The sequence below is a fragment of the Anabrus simplex genome, chromosome 3, assembly GCF_040414725.1.
Source record: "Anabrus simplex isolate iqAnaSimp1 chromosome 3, ASM4041472v1, whole genome shotgun sequence".
In the NCBI taxonomy this organism is placed as follows: Eukaryota; Metazoa; Arthropoda; class Insecta; order Orthoptera; family Tettigoniidae; genus Anabrus; species Anabrus simplex.
The window spans coordinates 25,987,498-26,012,316 of NC_090267.1; the positions used below are offsets into that span (position 1 = coordinate 25,987,498).

The 24,819-nt window shown below is 40.8% G+C and overlaps 1 protein-coding gene across 2 annotated transcripts in view; it reads left to right on the top strand.

Moving 5' to 3' along the window:
- Tsf2 (transferrin 2) overlaps window positions 1-24,819 on the top strand; it is a 217,944-nt gene that overhangs the window by 46,941 nt on the left and 146,184 nt on the right. For both annotated transcript variants that reach the window (XM_067144056.2, XM_068226978.1), the window contains exon 7: window positions 20,475-20,638. In XM_067144056.2, the coding sequence (XP_067000157.2) occupies window positions 20,475-20,638 (164 nt within the window). The remainder of the gene's footprint in view (window positions 1-20,474; window positions 20,639-24,819) is intronic.

A 24,819-nucleotide genomic window follows, 5' to 3' on the forward strand; every position in this document is an offset into this window, starting at 1 on the left:
ATTTCTGGACGGTTGATCTGGGAAATCGTTTCTTTGAGGAATGGATAATGCGGGATTTTTACAGGGAGATTTAATTAGGATGCTCCCTGGACCACATAATTTAAACGAATATTACGGGAAAACGTAGTTTCCGGGAACGTATAATCGAGGTTCTACTGTATTTGATTGGGCCTCACCACATTTATTCTTATATTTAGAATATGACAATGTAGTTTCTTTGATGTAAAAAGGCTATCCGGAAAGTGGTACCTGTTTGTGCAATAAAGACACAGGAGTAAATATTAACATATATACACATTTTTATTGGAAAGAGCATACTTTACACTACTTCTCCACATAATCTCTAAGTAAATTTAGGCATTTGTCATAACGTGGGACGAGTTTTTGTATTCCAGCATCATAGTCCTCCGCCGCCAGCATATTGAGATACGTAGTCATGGCTTGTTTAAGTTCTTCTTCGCTGTAAAATCTTTTTCCCGCCAGAAAGTCTTTAAGCTTCGTAAAGAGTTGAAAATCCGAAGAGGCCAAGTCTGGGCTTATACGGGGAATGGTCGAAGGTTTCCCACTTGAATTGCTGCAAAATTTGTTGTGTTATTGCAGCTGCATGAGGCCTGGCATTGTCATGAAGGAGAATGACGCCTGTAGACAATAGACCTCGCCGTCAATTTTGTATTGCCCGCCGTCATTTATTTAATGTTTCACAATACGCATTAGCATTAATTGTGTCTCCACGGGCCATAAAATCAATGAGCAGTACACCTCAGTGATCCCAAAAAACGGTTGCCATGAGTTTCCTGCTGGACAGAACTGTCTTGAATTTTTTTGGTTTTATTTGGTGAATGAGCATGATGCCACTCCATTGACTGTTGTTTACTCACAGGTGATGCATAACAAACCCATGTTTCGTCCCCAGTAATGATGCGAGTCGGGAAAGAGTCTCCTTCATCGGAATAACGTCCCAGAAACGCGAGTGCTGCAGCCATACGCTTGGTTTTGTCCTCCTCTGTAAGCATGCGAGGGACCCACCTTGCACAGATTTTTTAATAATGCAGATGGTCTTTGACAATTTCATGAACAATTGTTCGAGACACATTAGGAAAATGTTCACAGAGTTCATCAATTGTGACGCGCCGATCGTTCCTCACGCATTCGTCTACTGCGCTCAGCAGTTGGTCTCCCTGAACGCTCCTCGTCATGTGTATTCGCCCTCCCCAGGTTGAAGTTGCGACACCATCGCCGAACAGACGACTCGTCCATCACATTGTCTCCATACACCTCCATTAATTGGCGATCAACATCACAAGGTCGAATGTTTCGTGCATTAAGAAATTTAATCGCAGCCCTCGCTTCTCAACTGGCGGGGGTTCTCAATTTGTTTAAACATTTTAAACGATCACAGACACAACACAGGCAATGCTAGCGTCACGTAACCTCGCAGAGTGCAGGCAGACAAGCCACTGACACAGTCTGACCTTGCCCAGCGGCTACCCGAGTCGTCAACGCTTCGTGCAGCGCTAACGGGTACTACTTTTTGGATGGCCCTCGTAGACAGCAGTAAACCATGGTAAACAAAATGGAGTGTTAAACTGTTCGTGTACATAATTTCCCATCATCTGGTGCCGAAACCCGGGAGAAAAGAATTAATTGGTATGTGTGGATATTGTATTGTAAACTGTGCTGCTTGATAAAGATAATATTAAAGTCAAAGAAATATTAATGTGTATTTATTCCACCTATTCAGTACATAAAAAGTGATTTTAAATTATAGGGACATGTTTCGCCCTTTATTTAAGCGCATCTTCAGCCTAAATCTCAATCTGAAAGATAAAAATCAGGATCCTGATTGTTCTTAATTGTGGTTGATTTAAAAAAAATTACAGATGAATGTGAGGATGATGTAAGAAATAGTTAAGATATTCTTAAAAATAAAGTCTTACAAACAAATAGATGTAATTTATACACTTTCTTGAATGTCCTTGTCTAAAAATGTGGTAACAAGTTGCATATTGGTAGTTCTATAAGAACACAAATTGCTACGTTGAATCTTGTAAAGTGGCGCCCTGTGTTGGTTGAGGGTGTTAGAGAAAAGTTTGGATCCTAAACAGTTCAAACGTCAGAATAATGATGAAGAATGTTGCTGATTACTCCAAGTGGTTTAAATACATTTTAAAGCTAGTATTGAGACGTTTCTCCTGCTCACTCAAATTATGCTGTAGGGGCGAGGAAAATGCTTGATACTTTAAGTGGGGTTTATAATAACATATAAAGTGGTTAGATTGTTGTAAATCTTGTGTGAAGAGATAAATCTGTAGTCTTCTTAAAGCACGAGTGAAGAAGAGTGCTGAATGGTAAGCAGCTGTGTTAAATATTAGCTGGAAGGAGCGACTGTAGCTTCTTGTGTAGAGTCGAAAGGGAAATTTGGTTTGAAGTCTCTTTATTAATATTATTATTATTATTATTATTATCGTATGGCATTTACAAGCATAATCTGTAAAAATATACAATTAACATACACATTAAAATATATAGGTAATTAAACTAGAATGTCCAGCTTCGACAACCAGTCCACTGCACTTGGTGTCAGTTCATGCAGAGTCCGTAAACCGTCCTTAAATGCTGACAGTGGACAGCTCTCAACAACATGAAGCAATGTCTGCTTCTCAGCACCACACTCACACGCAGCACTTTCACAATATCCCCACTTTTTCATCATATATCGGCACCTGCCGTGGCCTGTTCTGAAACGGTTGAGTTTTGACCACTCATGTCGAGGAAGATAGAAACCTGGCACTTTCTTCGTTGGGTCTTTAATCAGAAAGGCGTTAGTGGGTGGACATTGTTCCCATCGCTGTCTCCATTCTGCTGTTACACTGAATTTTTCATAGGAGTGTAGATCAGTCCAGAGTGGATTCCTGGATTTTAACCTCATCACAGGTGGATCTCGTAAGGCATTGAACAAAAGTGAGTTCCTGTGTGCAAAGGTCTTCTTGAGCAACTGTACTTTTGCTGCTTTTCTCCTCAGATCTGGAGGAGCAATGTTTGCTAAAACAGGCAGCCACTGAGTAGGAGTCGACCTCACTGTACCAGTAACAACTCTCATGGTTTCATTGAGCTGTACGTCAATCTTGCTCGAATGTACGCTGTTTTTCCACACAGGAGCGCAGTACTCACCAGCCGAGTATACTAGAGAAAGTGAAGCAGTGCGAAGAGTGTTTGCATCTGCACCCCAGTTGCTGCCCGCTAGTTTATGCAGTAGATTTACTCTTGTACTCAGCTTCTTTGACAGATTCGAGCAATGCTGTTTGAACGACAAGGACCGATCCAGTGTGACACCCAGATATTTTGGGAAGAAGTTGTGGGAGACTTCTGTTCCGTTAAAAAGCACATGTAGCTTCCGATTAGCTTCCATGTTGTGCAAGTGGAATGCTGTTACTTCCGTTTTACTAGGATTTGGTTGGAGTCTCCATTTGTGAAAATAGTCGCACATGGTAGCTAGGTCCTCTGTAAGTACATCCTCACAGTGTGCCAAATCCGTACTCTGAGTAATTAAAGCTAGATCATCTGCAAACTGTATCTTCTTTGAAGTTGTTCTTGGCAGGTCATGTATGTAAAGATTGAATAGAATGGGAGATAAAACTGACCCTTGGGGTAAACCATTATTTAGAGATCTCCACGTGCTTCTTTCACCATTCAGAAATACAGCAAGTCGACGGTTGGATAACATGTTGTTTAGTAAGCATGCTAGCTTCTGACAAGGGATGACCTGAACAAACTGGAGCAACAGTCCCTCTCTCCAGACCGTGTCATAGGCTGATGTAAGGTCGACAAAAGCTGCAGCAGTCTTCAGTCTTTTCTAGAATCCTGCTTCAATCTCTGTTGTCAGTATTAGCACCTGATCACAACAACTACGATTCTTTCTGAAACCCCCTTGCTCAACTGGGATGACTCTTTCTATTGCTTCCTGGATACGGTTAAGTATCATTCTTTCAAGCATCTTGTAGATTACACTAAGGAGTGAAATTGGTCGATAATGTGAAGCATCAGTTCCTTCCTTTCCTGGTTTCAAGACTGCAATTACTTTGGCTTGTTTTAACAACTTAGGTAATTTACCAGTTCGTAGAATTTCATTGAAGAAGTTGACTAGCCATTGTTTTGTACCAGGGCCTATGGCCGTCAGAAACTCCGGATAGATTTCATCTAGACCAGCAGCTTTATTTATCTTTATCTTGGATAGAGCCTTGTCCAGTTCTTCAGTACTGAAGTCACAGGAATACTCCGGATGGGATGTCAACTGTGATCTTCTCGTTCTTAGTTGCTTCTTAACACTCCTTGCGTGTACCTTGTCCATCTTCGCTCTAGAGATTTGTGTCAGTCTGGAGGCAATGGTGTTTGGGTTCATTGGCAAACTTCTGCATTTCATTGTAGGGTCACTACCAAGTTTTCTTATGAGGTTCCAGGCTTTAAGACTAGAGTGTGTGAAGTCTATCTCTGCTGTAGTTCTGTGCCACTTCTCTCTCCTAGATTTATTTAGAGCCCTTAGCAACTCATCAGCTGTTGTTTTATTAGGAGAGTTCTGATATTCAGTGTAGAGCTGATTACATTCTTCTGACTATCCTGGTATATACGTCTTGCGATATCCCCGGGGAATGAACTTCCTAGCATTAGCTTTTATGGCGTTGACAAATCTATTGTAATTTTCAGGAACTGGTCGTATCCACTGTACAGTGTTATCAAGTCCTTCTGCAAATTTATCCCACTTTGCTAGTCGAAAATTCCAACGAGGTTGTGGTACTGAAGACACAAGAGGGATCTCAGTGCCATAGTAAATAATAACTGGTCTGTGTTGACTGTGAGGAAAGGAACTGATGACCTTTCGTTGTACCATGTGATGATTCTCAGGAGTTGACTGTGACACTATGCACAGGTCAGGAGAATAATCCTTTAGCCACCTGCCAGAATGAAATGTGCCAGGATGTTTAGCATTGTAGACAAATTTATTAATATTAAATTGGTTAACGTAAAGTTGAGTTGGAGAGAAAACATAATAATTTAAGATTTTACGTCAGTTACGATGTCGGACCTACGACAGTTACCCGTTTTGCTAATACGATTCACTCTTTCATGGAAGAAGCACACACACACACACACACACCCTAGACGAATACCAGTTCTACAAGTGCTGTATTGAAGATGCTTTAGACTGCATGTTAAAGGTAGACAACAAATTCACAGTCTACTCACGGACGATGAATATGAGATGGATATATTGACTTGTGAAGAATATATCGAGACTGCTAAATGCACGATCCAAAGACCTACAAGAGGTATCAATAGCAAGCTTTCTAATCCAACTGCGAATTTAGCGATGAGCCAGACTCATGATGAGATGCCTTCTGACTCATCATTCATACACTCAATTAAATTACCTTCCATCAAGTTGAAGCCATCTTCAGGGGACATTGAGAGTTGGGATCGTTTGTGGGAACAATTTGATACGTCAGTTGATGGGAACCCATCTCTTTCTATGGTTAATAAACATGTTTCTTTGCGACTATATTGAGGGGGAAGCTAAGTTATTGGTAGAAGGAGTTGCCATTATGGCATTGGCTTACGAGGATTTAAAAGAATTTTACGCCCATGATATGAGGACAAACCGCATAATATACCCCGTCTAGATTATTTGGAGAATTTTGATTAAATTTGCCCCTCCCGAAACTCTCAACACGACATTCATTGAATGCATTAGACATATAAGGCCCTCCAGGCCTTAGGAGAAGACATTAATGTCTGTGGTCATGTACTAGTCCCGAAAATACTTTGCACCTTCCTTGAGGACGTCATGTCGGAGATGGATAATTCACGTTAAAAGGGAAAATCTACCCGAAGGTGATATCACAAAATTGATGGTGTTCCTAGGTGCGGAAGTAGACGGTGCCGTAATTGCACAGAAGATTCATGGAGAGTCTAATGTTCCTAATCTTTACACGTCAAGGCCAAGGGTCTAAAGGGGATACGAAGAAATACAAAAACGGTGAATCCCTTCTGTATCTTTTGTGAGGAAAGTAGTCATTGGGCTCGAAACTGCAACACTGTTGATGATGTTCACATGTAAAGAAAAACTAAGGACAAAAAATCATTGCTACTTATGCCTAAATCGGGATCACATTGCTGCTGAATGTAGTCAGAATGGAAGGGCATCGTGTGCTAATTGCAAGAGGGGCCGTCATGCATCCATATGCAGTAGCACCGATGTTCAGATGGGTATTGGACGCTATTGGGATTACACCAGACCGAGGCTGATCTTCGAGTATGAAAGACTCTGAAATCCTCCAGCAATTTCACAACTCCTGCCATATTGAAGACAATAAATGAGTTGTTTCTCTCCACAGAAAGGAGCACATATATCGGCCAACTAATCGCCTGAATGCTGAAAATCAATTTCTTTCCCTGCAGAAATGACTCAAAATAAATTAAGAGCTGAGGAACATGTACATTTTACTGATGATTGACTACGTAAAGAAAGGACATGTAGAAATTGCTGGACCATCACAAAACCCAAACACGTGTTGCTGTCTACCACATCATCTGGTAAAAAAAGGAAAAGTATGGTATTGTTAACTAGAGAATAGTTTTCGATGAATCTTCAAACGAAAGAAATTCACCTTCACCTAACGACGCTCTGGAAATGGGACCGAACCTCCTTTCAGAGTCCCTATCATTTCTACTTAAATTTAGACTGTACCAAGTAGCAGTCATTGGAGTCGCCAGCCAAGCCTTTTTGTAGGTTGTCCTTGACCATTGTGACAGGGATTTAACGAGATTATTCTTATGTTAATATTGATGCTTTCACAGCCCATATCATGTCTACAGATTCTTCTTGTACCGAGTGGTTGACGGTGAAGATGATCATGAAACGACCAGTGACCTAACAGTATATCGATTCACAAGGCTTCCCTTTGGGTTTACCTGCAGTCCATTCTTGCTTGCTGCGGATCATGATTGAAAATTTCTCCAGGCTGCATGTCTTTTAAACAAGAGCGCTTATGTGGATGACACCGCCACGTGTGCTCAAAAGAAGACTGAGGCTCTATCCTGTGTTATGAGCTTACATCCCTCATGAGAAAAATTCAATTGCCTTTGGCAAAATGGGGATCATGTTTAAGTCATTTGCAAGAAATCTGGGCGTCCGAGGTTTGACAAATCGGCACCGATGTTCAGATATTGGGAGTCAGTTGGACTACAACAACCGACACGTTCTCCATTAGTCATGAAGCTCTGGTAGACGAAGGAGAAAAGGGATCTACCACAAGAGGAACTTGTTGCAAGTCACAGCCACATTTTATGACTCTCTTGGTCTAGTCTCACCAGTCTCCATCACTAGGAAAATAATATTCCAAGATACATGGTGTAGAGGGATCGGCTGGGATGACAACGATGGACGATGATGGCTTGCATGGGTGACAACACTTTTGACTTTATCACACATGCATATTCCTCGCCACATGGACACCGACGAGAATTCTCAAATCCATTTCTTTTGCAATGCTTCAGAAAGGGCTTATGGTGCAGCCCTATACATCAGAGCAGACAAAACGGGGCTGGACCAAGGTACAATTAGCCTTCGGTAAGAACAGTCTTGGTCCTGTAAAGAAGGTTACCTTACCATGACTGGAATGACTTGCCGCATTGATCAGAGCAAAGCTACTACATTATTACTGTCAAAAGACTGGGTTTCAGAGGCAAACAGCAACCCTGTGAACTGACTCCACTGTCGCATTAGGGAGGATACGGAAAGATTCAAACAAATGGAAAACATTTGTATGCAACAGGGTCACTGGGACACAAACACGCACCTCGCCATTACAATGGAGACACTGTGCGGGTGGAGATAACCCAGCTGATCATCTCTCAAGAAGAATACCTCCGATCGGCTGAAGTGTTTAAAACAGTGGTGGCAAGGGCCTTCGTGGCTTATCGACCATCCCTATTCATGGCCTAAGATGCCACTTTTACATCCATATTGCTTGAATCATAAAAAACAGAACACCAAGTATTGGTAATTGACATTATGGAAACTCCCATCATCACTTCAAGGTACAGTTCATACCTCAAACTCCTGCGTGTGACAGCATGGATCCTATGCTTCGTTCAGAACTCAAGTTCAGCACAAAAATCCTCTGGAGAACTATCAGCGTCCGAGCTCGCCGCTGACAAATGTATTGGATCAAGGTGGTTCAACTGGAATCCTTCATCACTGAACTGCATGCTCTTTGGAATAGCTTGCCACTTATAAATGTCATTGTTTTGATTCCGTATTGGCATTAACTCAAACATAATCCAGCTTAATATCTAACTTCTTAACTAAAAGATTAGTACATGTTTCGTTCCTGAAATATGAAACATCTTCAGCTGACTATGTGTATCACGCAGTTGACCTGTTAGAGCGAGAAGAGGGGAAAGTAGGGGTGATGTCGTAGGGAGTGAAACCCTACAGGAAGGAGACGAACAAAATGTTTATCCGGCCCCTTTTTAAAAACTTTTCGTTGTAAATCTAGAATAGAAACCTCTTCCAATTGTACATTTATGTTTTCAGTAATCTCATTTATATTCAAATTAGGATTTTGTTTTTGGTCAATCTCAGTATAAATGATTTCCAGGATGTTCATTAATTTACCTTTGTTCAGAGTGCGTAGGATGGTCAAGTCTTTTTCTGTAGTAGTGAAACCATGATTATGCTGGAACATATGTAAGCTCATGGCTGAATATCTATTGTACTTCTCTGCATTGATGTGTTCTTGATATCTTACAGAAAAATTCCTCTCCTTATTACAAGTGATATCACTTGTAATATCAAGTTCCCCTCCGTTCGTCTGATAAGAAGTATTACAATATGCGTGTTGAAAGGGATAAAGAAATTCTGTCTACCAAGATTTTCAGAAAGCCATCTCAAACTCTAAATACCATACAAAAAGATTCGCACTGCCCCGAAGCACATGAAAGAAGTTATTTTCTATGCATGTTGAATAGAGCCTATAATATCCCCTTATCTAAGAATGACTTTCAGAAAGAAATCAACGTCATCTACAGACTAGCAATAAATAATGGATGCTCAAAAAATTACATTGATAGATATTTGTTTATTTATCGTGTCAGAAGTACAAAGTAAGAGAGACAAAAATTAAACAAGGAAATTTTAAACATTGGTTGACCAAAAAGTGATAGATTAATGAATAAAATAAAAAGTAAACCTCAAACACAGCTTAAAAGAGAACAAAATAACAAGAAAAACTTTGCTACGTTTACCTCTAACAACGTAAATATATACCAAATTACAAACATTTTCAAGAGACTCGGTTTTAACATAGCTTTTTGTACAAATTATAATAACTAACAACTACTGTACAGGTGTTTAAATTCAATGATATATAGGCTCAAATGCGCAATGGAATGGGTAGAATAACTCTGGCGAAATATATTGGTTGAGTATATTTAGATTCTGATGTTTAATAAGAAGGGATGAATGAAACAGGTGGATCAAATGTCTTGTAAGCTGATTGATTACTACAGAAGGATTAAATGTAATTTCATCTTGATATGTTGCCCCAAGGCAGTCTTATGAAAAATTCCTCCCCATTTGCCTGATAACAATCTGGTGAAATGCACTCTATTGTATTCCCATCTAGAGTTGTGAGAGCAGAGTTGATCTATTGACCTTTACTTAGCAGTATGGCCTTACTTTTCATAGTACACTAGCCCATTGAGCCCTGCATATTTGTTGGATTGAAACTGCATTGGCACTGGGATTATTTTGGAGGAAATGGTATAGTGTCGCTTCATATCATGAGCAATTTCTTACTTACAAGACCAATAAAGATTTAAATATACATGAAAACAAAAGGCTGTCATACCACAAACTGCGGAACAAGGAATACTGTAAAACATTTTATTTTATTAGCATCACGGAACCGTACTCAGTCCGGCTGCTAAGCTGTAACACAGTCTTCTCTTTGCACTTCCTCTTGGATTTCCACATCTATTTGTTCTTCAGGAGCGTTGCTCACACTAGTACTAATACTACTACTAATTTCACTGAAAAAATTACATTCCTAATCATCATTACATCCTAAAAGGGGTTATATATCGGTAAATATTAGTTCTATACTGGCAGCCATCTTGTTTACAAGCGAATCTCAAAGCTAGAGATAACCCACTTCAAACTAATATTACCAAGCACACTATCGATATATATTAGCAAAGAGCATATAATATTGCAAACAAAGAGTCCCTACATAAATCACAAATGCAACTCACTCTGCCATCTCTTGAGGAAAAGTTGAATTACATAGTAAAATGAGACAACGGAACAGTTCTGTGGTCCGGCGTTTGGTCCACCGAGATGAAGCACGGAACGGTTCCGTGGCTCGGGCCTAATGAGCTAGTGTCCAGAAGTTAAGCATAAGTTACGAGTAAGCAGGGCAACAGGAAATAGAATGCAAATCGCACGGCATATGCACCTACCAACCTGACGTGTTCACTCTGTATAGGAAAGGAGTGTTCCCTGCTTTGACTAGCAGTGTAACCGCAAGGTAAACACAGCCAGTGCCTACGCCGCATATTCCTTCAGTCGTGTTTGCCCTGTTTGGTGTGCGAAGTGTAGCCTCATGTTGAACGTGACAACATAATGGCACGACGCCATTTGGATCCCGTTTTGCAGGGTAGAATTGTCAGCCACCTGGAAGTAGGCCAGACACAGACCAAAGTCGCCGTATCCTTGAATGTGCCACAAAGTGTCATTTCCAGGCTTTGGAGACGACCAAGGGTAACCACTCCACAGGAGGACCGATATCTGGCCTTAAGCGCCCAACAAAATCGGAGTGCACCTGCAAGACAATTGTCGGCGGAACTTGCAGCCGTCTCAGGGGTTGCCGTTTCCCGGCAAACTGTGTACTGGAGGTCCAGAACAGCAGGGCTGTTTGCCTGACGTCTGGCGGTGTGCGTCCTGCTCACTCCAGCACAGAGACGGGCCCGTTTACTGTGGAGCCATCAACATCGAAATTTCACAGATGAATCCCGCTTCAGTTTGCAGAACGATTCCCGTCGAACATTAATCTGGAGAGAATCGGGTAGCCGATACAACCACAGGAACATCGTGGAACAGGACGTGTATGGTGGTGGTGGCGTCATGGTGTGAGGCGCCAGCATGGTGAATGGCCGTACGGACCTGCACATCTTCATGGGTGGTCCGATAGACACTTAACGCTCGGAGATACAAGGATGAGGTACTGAGACTAAATGTATGACTCTTCAGAGGTGCGGTTGGTCCAGACTTTAGTGATGGGTCGAACTAGCTCTTTTGAGGGAGCTAGCTCATTCGCTCCCGCTCCTAACTGAGAGTCATTCAAAAGAGTCGACTCTTAGGAACGGGAATGTAGGAGCCTGGAAGTCAGAGGCCGCCCTCCGCTCCAGGTTCGTTCGTTCATTCGTTCGTTCATCCGGTTTAGGGCAGATGGCTCTTTATAACTTCCGGTCGCTCTTCATGACTTCCGGTCGCTCTATATGACTTCCGGGAACGAACGATATAGCGCAAATAGTTTATATTTCCTACAACAGATGGCAGCACAACGTCCACTTCAGAAAGCTACTCTTGAAATAAAACAAATGAACAACTAATATATACACTCCTGGCAACATTGGCAAATAATCTTAACGATAAAGCTTTATATACAGTAACGAAAAATGTTTAACATATATACAGTATTAATGGATAACATCTAATATTACTTTGCTCATGTTCCTTTCTTTTTAAAATGATGCTTTTCAAGACTAAATGCACCGTGACGAGACGTATGTTCATGATATTGGCAATACTTACACGTTAATAAATAATTGTTTAAAAATGTAATGGGATGTAAGTTACTATAGTATACACTAAGCTACGAGTTATTTATTCATAAACGCCCAAAATAGCGTGATTTTACATTTTCTAGATTAATCATGACTCTCGTTTTTATTTGAAAGAGCGAGATGGCGCGAGATAGTTCACCTTTTCCACAACAGATGGCAACACAATATACAGTTTAGTACGCTACTCTTGGTATAAAACAAATGTACACTGCTGGCAACATTCACAATTAATCCAATGATAAAGTTTTATACACATTAACGAAGAAACGTGTCACAAATATACAGTGTTGATTGATGACATCTAATATTACTTTGCCTAAGTTCCATTCTCCTTAAAATGATTTCTTTCAAGATTGAATGCACCGTACGGGACGTATGTTCGAGATATTGGCAATACTTCTGTTCGACCCCGACAATCCAGATAACCATAAGAAGAATCTCTATTCCTGTGCACGTAGTTTACATTTCACTCAAAAGATGTCATCAGAATATCCTCTTTCGACTGGAGCTACAGAAAGTTTCTCACTTGACACTCCGCGTTGGAACAACAGATTCTTTCATTCATTAATGCAGCCTAGGAAACATAGCTGATTAAACGCGATCTTTAACGAAAATAATGAAAACTACTATCAGCCCAAATGTACATATAACCAAGTATACTACAGTATGCATAGCATTTTGCCTATTTTTCGTGTACAGTATGGTCACACTCTCTTCTGTTTTTTTTTTTTTTTTTTTTCAAGAACGATTAAACCGTATGAGTCGTATATGTTCGATATATTGGCATTCCTTACACTATCTAGACTTACTTCTTCTTCTTCTTCTTATTCTTCTGCTTCGACCACTTTTCCCACACTTGTGGGTTCGCGGGTGCGAACTGTTCCGCAAATGTGGATTTGCCCCTGTTTTATAATAAGTAATAATGTTACTGGCTCTACGTCCCACCAACTACATTTACGGTTTTCGGAGACGCCGAAGTGCCAGAATTCAGCCCCGCAGGGGTTCTTTTACGTGACAGTAAATCTACCGACACAAGGCTGACGTATTTGAGCACCTTCGAATACCACCGGACTGAGCCAGGATCGAACCTGCCAAGTTGGTGTCAGTAGGCCAGCGCCTCAACCGTTTGAGTCACTCAGCCCGGCTGACCCTGTTTTATGACCGGATGTCCTTCCTGACGCTAACCTTGAGGGGAGGGATGTAATCAATATTGCGTGTTTCTATGGTGGTTGGTATTGTGGTGTGTTGTCTGAATATGAAGACGAAAGTGTTGGGACAAACACAAACACTCAGTTCCCGAGCCAGAAGAATTACATTCCCGACTTGTCCGAGAATCAAATCCGGGACCCTCTGCAGCGAAGGCCTCAATGCTGACCATCCAACTAAGGAGCCGGACTTCTTACACGTCAATAAATAAGTATTTGAAAATGTACTGCGGTATACACTTTGATATGAGTTATTTAGCCTATCTTTTAAAGCCAAAACTAGTGTTATTTTCTATTTGCCTTAATTCGATTTAAAACTACGGTATATTATTTTATCCACTGTACCGTAAAACCGAAAGATTTTGGCAATATGTTAATTCATAACTACGAACGCATTTAAGAAACAGGCGAGGATTTGTCAGAGTATTTCTTAATTATTTCAGACAGAATAAAACTACGCCGTTTCTACTTGCCGAGTGGTATATTCAGTATTCTGGATAGTGACTGTTTGTTCGTGCTTAGTTGAGGTTATATGATATAGATGTTGATTCCCATAGGGAATCTGAAATATTTGTCCTGAATGAGCGTATTGGTAGGTACCAACTGATGAGCCCACCCTAGCACACGAGGGCGAAACGCTGGCAACCAAGAATGAGCTAGCTGGAAAATTTATAATGTCCAATAACGGACCATTTATATTGGTATTATAGTTGAGGTTAGTTAACCCGAACTTCGTGTCGTTTATTTGCTCCTAACCTACTGGATCTATACTAGGCCCTACATTCTTCATAGATTATGAGTGCATACAGGAAGTGAACAGGTAAGTATTGCTCAATAACATGTTGTTTATTTCATTTCATTGTTTCGTTACGTTGCAAGTTGCCAGAACTATGGAACAAAAACATACCTAACAAACAGACCACAACCACTGCACTCAGAGCACTGACTGAATGCGGGAAGAGGCTAGACTGGGCAGCCTATAAAAAAGAAAGCGGCTTTTGTACGTCACGTGATTATCTGAGGCATGGCATTGGCTAGAAATGAACGAGAGTTGATGTTACGAGCTAGCTCTTTCTTGGAGTTGCTGTTGATAAAAGAGTCGGCTCGTGCTAGCTCTCAGGGAGCAAGGAGGGAGCTAGCTCATACAAGAGTCGACTCGTAATTGAACGACTAGCTCTCAAGGAGCAAGGAGGGAGGTAGCTCTTACAAGAGTCGACTCTCATTGAGAGAGCTAGCTCTCTCCAATGAGTCGTTCAAAAGAGTCAGTTCGTTCACAAATGACCCATCACTACCAGACTTCCACTTAAGGGACGATAATGCCCGACCGCACCGCGCTGCTCTGGTGGATGAATATCTGGCTGGGGAAGATTTCATCGCATGGACTGGCCAGCGAGTTCTGTGGATCTGAATCCTATAGAACATGTCTGGGATGCATTGGGGAGGCGAATTGCATCCTGTGAGCCTCCACCAAGGATCCTTCAAGAACTTCGCATTGCCGTTTCGAAGGAATGGGATCGACTGCCACAAGAACTCTTGGACCATCTGATAGAGAGCATGCCACATCGCTGCGAAGCATGTGTGACCGTTAAGGGTAACCATACACCCTATTAACATCATATTTTGTTGTGGAAGACATTGCCAAGTTTTGTTAGTTGTTGTCAGAGTTGTACCTTAGCTATCAGAACCTTTCTGATACTGTTTTTTTGGACAAGTTGTGTGACATATGGTGTGTGATTCAGCTTCTGTTTGTTCAGCAATCCGTCTGACATTCCTATCAGTCGGTATGGCCTTGTTTAGTAATTATGCTTAACTTTTGGACACTAGTGTATTTATTTGGGAGTTCAGTCTTGGCTAAAGAAGTTGTTACTAGATTTGTAAAATGTTCAGCTGCTGCTTTGTTCTGAAACAGAAGTGCCAAATCCTTGGCAAAATCAAGTGCTGTCAGATTTTTCCATACCTCCTCCTGTGGGTGGGGGATGCGAATGAAGAATACACCCACGGTATCCCCTCCCTGTCGTAAGAAGTGACTAAAAGTGGCAACCAAGGGATGATGGAATTGGAACCATGAGATTACTTGAGATTAGTGCCATTACATAAGGAACACCATGGTCAACTTTACTTGCGTTTGGTACCGCTATGTGAGGAACACCATGGGTCTGTGATTCATCATAGGTGGGTCACTATGGGTTTACAGTACCCGTGATTAGTACCACTATGTGCGGAGCACCATGAGTTTACATTGCCTGTTATTAGTACCATATGTGAGGAACACCATGGGTATGCGTTACCTATGAGTGGTGCCATTATGTGAGGAACACTGTGAGTAGTACATTACGTGTGATTAGGACCACCATGTGAGGAATACTGTGAGTTTACGTTACTTGTAGTTAGTACCGCTACATGGGTCTGTGTTGCCTGTGGGTGGTTCCATAATGTGTCGTACACCGTGGGTCTACATTGCGCGTCATTAGTACTACTATGTGAGCAACACCATGAGTATACGTGGCCTGTGATTAGTACCACTATTTGAGGAACACCACAGATCTAGCCGGTGCCCGTGATTAGTCCCTCTAAGTAAGGAACACCATGGTTTTGCTGTACCAGTGATTAGTACTATTTTGAGGGGCCGGTGACCTGGATTTTGGATCCCTTTGCACAAGCATCACCTCAGAAAGTACGGCATTGTGAATTGGATCCACTGATTGTTTTGGATTCACGGTCATTTTTTCATCAGTCGTTTTAGATTCTAGTCAGTGGAATCATTTCGAAGTTTTAATTATCGTTTCATTTTGTTGTACCTCATACCATTAGGGACCAATGACTTAGCTGTTCAACCCCTTTAAACAACAAACCTCATCATCATCATCATCATCATCATTTTCCATACCATGGATTAAGTTATACCCATATTCCCTGGCTGTTTTCCTTTCACTTAGTTCTATCTGAACATGATTGACTATTAAAGTAAATGGTATAGGAGGGAGAGAGGAGCACCTGGACTTATGCCTTTCTCGATAGGGATTTGACGTGTTCTAGTTGTTCTGTTAAATTGTTTGCTGATTGAATTTTTGTTAAGGAGATTAATAATTCACATTCTAAGTTTTGATGAAACAGGAATAGTGCTTGGAGTTCCTTCTATATGCTCATGGAATGCATTATCAAATGCTTTAGAGACATCTAGGAATATAATGCAGCAGTCCCTCCTTTTAAGTTTCGTCTGTCATACAGCCATCTGCTATGTGCCCTGATTATTTATCAGCTCTGTCAGTTTTTGCTACATAAATATAAAATTCCGTTTAAGTTCATTTCCTGGTGTGGAAAAATCAGTAGGGGACATGATTAGCGTAGCATGGCTTAACTGCCAGCTTTATGGATGGAGGGATGAGGTTCTATTCCAGGTTCATTCTGGGTTTGAAGTACCGCCTGAAAATTCATGTGGTGTCAGGATGGGCATCCAACCTTGAATCACCAGCCTAACTCAAAATGAGCCAGGTAGCTCCAGTGACTCCAGAAATACATGGGATAAGCTGAAGAAAATTTCAATTCTAAAACCAGTCTATCGCAGGAAATTTGTCAACATTCTTGTAAGAACTAGCTGAGGACATGTGTTGAATGAAAAATTGTTCCCAGGAAGTGCCTGAGATTACTAATGAAATGTAATGAAACTTTGGTGCTATTCGACAGGAGCAGGCTATGTGCTGGTACCGGATATCAGCCTCTCCCCTTCTACTATCATATATCATTCATTTCATCTCATTAACTCCTCTGATGAGGTCAACAGCAGGAAGGGCTTCTGGTTGTAAAAAAATTTGCTGTGAAGAATATTTGACCCTAAACATAAACGGGACAAGGGCTGGACATCCATACATGTTGTTGTTGAGTCATCAGTCCATAGACTGGTTTGATGCAGCTTCCATACCACCCTATCCTGTGCTAACCTTTTCATTTCTACGTAACTATTGCATCCTACATCTGCTCTAATCTGTTTGTCATATTCATACCTTGGTCTACCCCTACCATTCTTGCCACCTACACTTCCTTCAAAAACCAACTGAACAAGTCCTGGGTGTCTTAAGATGTGTCCTATCATTCTATCTCTTCTTCTCGTCAAATGTAGCCAAATCGATCTCCTCTCACCAATTCGATTCAGTATCTCTTCATTCATGATTCGATCTATCCATCTCACCTTCAGCATTCTTCTGTAACACCACATTTCAAAAGCTTCTATTCTCTTTCTTTCTGAGCTAGTTATCGTCCATGTTTCACTTCCATACAATGCCACGCTCCACACAAAAGTCTTCAAAAACATCTTTCTAATTCTGATATCAATGTTTGAAGTGAGCAAATTTCTTTTCTTAAGAAAGCTCTTCCTTGCTTGTGCTAGTCTGCATTTTATGTCCTCCTTACTTCTGCCATCGTTGGTTATTTTACTACCCAAGTAACAATATTCATCTACTTCCTTTAAGACTTCGTTTCCTGATCTAATATTTCCTACATCACCTGCCTTCGTTCGACTGCACTCCATTACTTTTGTTTTGGGCTTATTTATTTTCATCTTGTACTCCTTACCTAAGACTTCATCCATACCATTCAGCAACTTCTCGAGATCTTCTGCAGTCTCAGATAAAATAACAATATCATCGGCAAATCTCAAGGTTTTGATTTCCTCTCCTTGGACTGTGATTCCCTTTCCAAATTTCTCTTTGATTTCCTTTACTGCCTGTTCTATGTAAACATTGAAAAGGAGAGGGGACAAACTGCAGCCTTGCCTCACTCCTTTCTGGATTGCTACTTCTTTTTCAAAGCCCTCGATTCTTATCACAGCAGACTGATTTGTATACAGGTTGTAGATAATTCTTCGTTCTCGGTATCTGATTCCTATCATCTTCAGAATCATAAATAGCCTGGTCCAATCAACATTATCAAATGCCTTTTCTAGAACTACGAATGCCATGTACGTGGGCTTGTCCTTCTTGATTCGATCTTCTAAGATCAGACGTAAAGTCAGGATTGCTTCACGTGTTCCTACATTTCTTCTGAAGCCAAATTGATCTTCCCCCAACTCAGCTTCAACTTGTTTTTCCATTCTTCTGTAAATAATACGTGTTAAAATTTTGCAGGCATGAGATACTAAACTAATAGTGCGGTAGTTTTCACACCTGTCAGCACCGGCTTTCTTGGGAATAGGTATAACAACATTCTGCCGAAATCGGATGGGACTTCTCCTGTCTCATACATCTTGCACACTAAATGAAATAACCTTACCATGCTGGTTTCTCCTAAGGCAGTCAGTAATTCAGAGGGAATATCATCAATTCCAGGTGCCTTGTTCCTATTTAGGTCACTCACAGCTCTGTCAAACTCTGACCTCAAAATTGGGTCTCCCATTTCATCAGCATCAACAACCTCTTCATGTTCCAGAACGAAATTATCTACATCGTTACCTTCATACAACTGTTGGATATGCTCCTGCCATCTTTCTGCTTTGTCTTCTTTCCCTAGAAGTGGCTTTCCATCTGAGCTCTTAATATTCATGCACCTAGATTTCCTTTCTCCAAAGGTTTCCTTGATTTTCCTGTATGCAGCATCTACCTTTCCCAGGACCATACAGCCTTCGACATCCTTGCACTTCTCCTTCAGCCATTCTTTCTTAGCTACCTTGCACTTTCTATCCACTTCATTCTTTAATCGCGTGTATTCTTTTCTGCCCTCTTCATTTCTAGCATTCTTGTATTTTCGTCGTTCATCAATCAGGTCTAGTATCTCCTGAGTTATCCACTGATTCTTAGTTGATCTTTTCTTCCTTCCTAACATTTCTTCAGCAGCCCTACTGACTTCATTTTTCATGACTCTCCACTCTTCCTCTACTGTGTTTCCTTCGGCCTTTTCATTTAGTCCTTGTGCAACATGTTCCTTGAAACAATCCATCACACTCTTTTCTTTCAACTTGTCTAGATCCCATCTTTTTGCATTCTTTCCTTTCTTCAATTTCTTCAACTTCAGATGGCATTTCATGACCAACAAGTTGTGGTCAGAGTCCACGTCTGCTCCTGGGAAAGTTTTGCAATCCAACACCTGGTTTCTGAATCTCTGCCTAATCATAATGAAGTCTATTTGATACCTTCCAGTGTCTCCAGGTCTCGTCCACGTATACAGCCGTCGTTTGTGGTGTTTGAACCAAGTATTGGCGAGGACTAAATTATGGTCAGTGCAGAATTCAACCAGCCGACTTCCTCTTTCGTTCCTTTGTCCCAATCCAAATTCTCCTACTGTGCTACCTTCTCTTCCTTTGCCTACCACTGCGTTCCAGTCTCCCATCACAATTAGATTCTCGTCACCTTTGACATATTGTATTAAATCTTCTATCTCCTCATATATTCTTTCAATTTCTTCATTATCCGCTGAACTAGTAGGCATATAGACCTGCACTATTGTGGTGGACATTGGTTTGGTGTCTATCTTGGCGACAATAATTCTTTCACTATGCTGGTCGTAGTAGCTTATCCGCTGCCCTATTTTCTTATTCATTATTAAACCAACTCCTGCATTACCCCTGTTTGATTTGGTGTTGATAATTCGGTAGTCGCCTGACCAAAAATCCTGTTCTTCCTGCCAACGTACTTCACTTATACCAACTACATCTAACTTTAGCCTATCCATCTCCCTTTTCAGATTCTCTAACCTACCACAACGATTCAAACTTCTAACATTCCACGCTCCGACTCACAGAATGCCAGTATCCATCTTCCTGATGATCGCCCCCTCTCGTGTAGTCCCCACCCGGAGATCCGAATGGGGGACTAGTTTACCTCCGGAATATTTTACCCGGGAGGAAGCCATCATCAGTACATCATTCATACAGAGAGAGCTGCATGTCCTCGGGAGGTGGTTACGGCTGTAGTTTCCCGTTGCTTTCAGCCGTGTAGCAGTATCAACACAGCTAAGCCATGTTGAGTATTATTACAAGGCCGTATCAGTCAATCATCTAGACTGCCGCCCTTGCAACTACCGAAAGGCTGCTACCCCCCTTTCGATGAACCATTCGTTAGTCTGGTCTCTCAACAGATACCCATCCGATGTGGTTGCACCTGCGGCTCGGCTATCTGCATCATTGGGACACGCAAGCCTCCCCACCGCGGCAAGGTCACATGGTTCGCAGAGGAGGCATCCATACATATTATTATGATAAAAAGAAAGAAAATAATATTTTAAGTGGAGATGCTGACACTCTTGTATATGAAACATTATTAGAGATGTTGTTACTTAAATTTATATCCATAAATAAGTCTATTCATAATAAAGAGTTACTGGAGTCATCCTTTTTGGTACTCTCTTGTCTAATATAGATTTTGTTGGAACTTTCAGGTGGTGTTACAAAAGAAGAATTTCAGTTGCTATGCAAAGATGGTTCCCGTGCTACAATTGATGGGTATCGTAATTGCAACTGGGGTTCAGTGCCCACTCATGCAATTGTTACGTCATCAGTCAAGAGTCCAGAGCTACGACGGATGTATCAGAAATTTTTGCAGGTGATATTTCAATGTCTAATTAGTTCTTTTATCTCATTTCTGTAAAACTGAATTTCTCTATACTTCACGAAACTATTCACAGTATGAATTTTATTTCAAATTAGTTTAATAGGCTCTCAATTTAAGATTGTCATTAATACCGCATTTACGCGAATAATCCCCGCATAGTTTTTTAAAAATTTGAGGCACGAAATTGGGGTGCGAGTTTTATTTGTGTCAATGATGGCTTTTTTTTTTTTTTTTTTTTTTTTTTTTCAAAAATGAGCCTTCCCAAAGTTACGGTGTGGGGATTATTCGCATAAATACGGTATTTAACTTCAGACTTCTTTTGTATCTGTAGGGATTTCATGTGCCATTACAAACAATCAGAACTTGTATCAAGTATGTCCTTTACTGGTACCCCATCCACATTGAGAAACTCAATCTAACTACCTGCACAAACATTTCTGGACCTCATAAGGATGTATATGAAGCTACCTGTCTCCTTATTACAGACCAGTGCTGCACTCCTGAATTCATTCCATATGCTTCCACAACTTGAGACAGCCCATCGTGTCCTTGAGAGCCACTGAACTCCGTTTAACACTGGTTTAATAACAATCGTTTGGACTCGGCTGAAGGATTAAGACTAGCTTGAAAGCCATGCCGAGATATCAGCATCAAACAGAAACACACCGTAGATTTTAACCACTGTCACCATAGCGCAAACCCATCAGCGCAGAGATCCGTGTTCAAATTCCTCCTCTGGCAAGTTTTCATCTTTAGTTGGTCGTACACATTTAGCAACACCGCCTCGCAAAGCCCATTTGAATTCTCTTGCAAAGCAGTCTCCTGACTAACTTCAGCAGCCGGCTCGTATACCCTGTTCTCATTTCTGACCATCTTGTATGTAACATTAACTAAAAATACAATAATGAAATTATGTATTAATTATTTTGACTTCTGAACCTTTCTGTATAATGTAGGTTTTGACTTGTGCGAACATTTCTCTATAGTGAGTGGGCATTTTTACTTGTGTCCGCCTCCATAGTGTAACGATTAGTGTTATTAGCTGGCGTCCTCGGGGGCCCGGGTTCGATTCCTGGTACTGCCAGAAATTTAAGAATGGCAGGAGGGCTGGTAGGTGGTTGAAATGACACATGCAGCTCACCTCCAATGGGGGTATGCTTGAAAAGAGCTGCACCACCTCAGGATGAGGACACGAGTTTACTTTACTTTATTTTTACTTGTGACCTAATTTGATTGGATTTTTTACCCATGATCCTTTTTGTTGTGAACTTTCTGTACATTGGACTCTGAGCTGTGGAACAGTTGATCTAGAATGCACTCCTATTTCAGAACTGTATCCTAGTTGACAACTTTCAGTTGATCCATCCCCTTTCTTAGACCTTTGAACACGTCTCCCACTAATCTCGTTGTACAGTCTCGCAACATTTTAATTTCCCATGCCCTGGCAATTTTCACCTGTCCATTCGAAAAATGTATTCACAAAATGCCCTCATTACTGTTTTTCCTCAAGGGCTGGTTTATTCAACTTTTCTTATACTACTGTATCTTCAAGTAACTAAATACCATATTTCTCAGAATCCAAGATGATGTTTTTAAATCATAATTTCATGTGAAATATCAGGGGTCGTCTTTCATTCGCGATCTAACAGTAATGAACACCACTGACATATACCATGGTAACCACACTGCTTCTCTTTACCTTCGCCACACATAAAACTCAACCTTCAACATCCGTTTTCTTTATTAGGCCTGTAGGCTACATTGCTGGCCGCAGCAACTGGTTGTACAGCGCCTCTGTGTAAAGTCGCTGGTTATCTGGGCGAGCGACAATCTCCTGAATAGTTAAAAGAAAAAATACAGTACATTGTATTAGCCTCTACAAAAACGTTTCTCAAATCCATAGAATGGCAGCAAAACATGCGAGCCTTCAAATTTGTAGAAAGGCCATGGCTGCTCAGTGGCAGAGTTATAAGGTGTCTACTGTACCTGACACTTAGTAAAATTAACACTTTTACCGACAACAGGAATATTACAAGTGATTATTTTCATTTGACCGCATTGAAGTTCAATTATTAAATGTTAAACATTAATTTATTGAAACCACCTATTCAATACTGCTTGAGTCTTTATGACTATAACAATGTCATTGCATTAAGTTTGAGTATGGTACATGTTTCGCCTGGCATTGTAGGCATCATCAGCCATTAATTCTATCTCCAGGTCAGAGCTCTGAGTGGATGCTATTTTAGGATTAATCATAGTCAATATTATTTATATAACAGTGCAAAGGAGCGATCAAGCCGTCCTTGTTTTAAAGTTCTAATGTGACATTCTACTCTTGTTCACATTTATTGGAAATATATTGACTGTTAACTTTCATAATGTCGGTAATGAGAACGGCTTGATGCAATTGGGATTAATCATCTGTACATTTTTACAACTTATTGGAGATTAACATGTGCTAGAACTATTCTTAAAAACTATTTTTACACAATTTACATAATATATTGAAACTTATGGTACATTTTGGAACTGAACTGGTCGAACTTGTCTTGAAGTTTCAATGGGATGTCTTACTCATATCCTGTTAAATGGAGAAAATGCTGATACTGGGATGGCATTGTAGTCTATTGAAGTCATAGCATTTAAATATTCTTTTTATATTTGTAGGACATTGAAACATGTTCAGTTTATATGGTTTTTTGGGGAGGTCTAAATATTCTATAGATCAGCATCACTTCTTAGAAGAATGAGCATCAATATTTAGGTGCCTTATAGTGGAATGGCAAGAAGGCGAATCATGGCTACCTATTATCAGAACCATTAGAGAGTAATGCTTTGCTGTTGCCATTCGTTGCCTCTAGCATGGGGCTAAAATGGCATCCCTTGTACATCTTAGGGCACCATTTCACATTCCTTGTTGCTTTCTCCTAATAACCTTTAATACGTCGTTTCATTTCTCTTTTGTCTCCTAATGAAGAAATGCAAAATTTGTTTCGAAACGCGTAGAGTGTGTTTACAATTAATTACATGGCATAAGCCCAAAATATACCTCATGAATAAGACAAAGATGGTTTAAAAATGCGTAATGTACAAAAAATGCATTCACTGGCCCACAACAAGGACACTTTAAAGATGTCGCCGTGGTATGGCCATTCTGCCCTTGCATTTTTCACGCACATTCCTCTGGTGGACTGCTTCAGGATTTCGACTCATCACTAAACCGACAGTTTTAGTTCGGCTGATGATCATTCCCGTTCTTTCAAATTTTTCTTGCCAAAGATCTAGTTTAGCTTGAACTTCTGCTTCTGTCTCACCCCATAACATAACATCATCAGCAAATACAAGTACATTTGTTGTCTGATCCTTCATTTTCACTGCTTTTATAACCTCATCCATTATAGTAATGAAGAGAAGTAGTGGTAGACTACTTCCTTGTCGGACTCTGCTCTTGGTTTCAAAACAGTTTGACCTGCCTCCTTGAATTTGCACACAGCTCTTTGTCTCTCAATGTAGTTGCTTTACTCGAGCTATAATCTCATCTGGCACTTCTTAACGTCTCAGACATTCCCAGATGTGCTTACGTGGTACATGATCATATGCCTTCTCAATATCCCAATATTTTTCAAAGAGCATTCTTGCCAAAAAAAAAAAAAAAATGAAGTCTAGAGTTGATCTGTTCTCTTGAAATCCATGTTGTTCTTCCTCAAGTTTAGGTTCAACAAATTTTCTGATTTTTCTCTTCAGTGGAACCTCGATTCTTCGTTTTTGGAGGGACCACGGTAAAAAACACGTACAACATGGGAAAACGGAAAATCTGGGAATGAATGAACCATCAACAATTTGGCTAAACATCACAAAAACGAAATATGTATACTTATAATCTTACAAACACCCCTAAACCAAACCAAACTACAGCCCCAATGGGCCTTCCGCCTACCAGGCGACCGCCCTCGGTCCGAAGGCCTTGCAGATTACGAGGTGACGCATGCTCAGTGTGACAAATCCTCTCGGCCGTTATTCCGGCCTCTCTAGACTGGGGCCGCCATCTCACCATTCAATAGCTCCTCAATTAAAGATAATCATAGAATGAGTGAACCTGGAACCAGCCCTCATATCGAGGTAAAAATGCCTGACCTGGGCGGTAATCGAACCCGGGCCCTCCGGGTGAG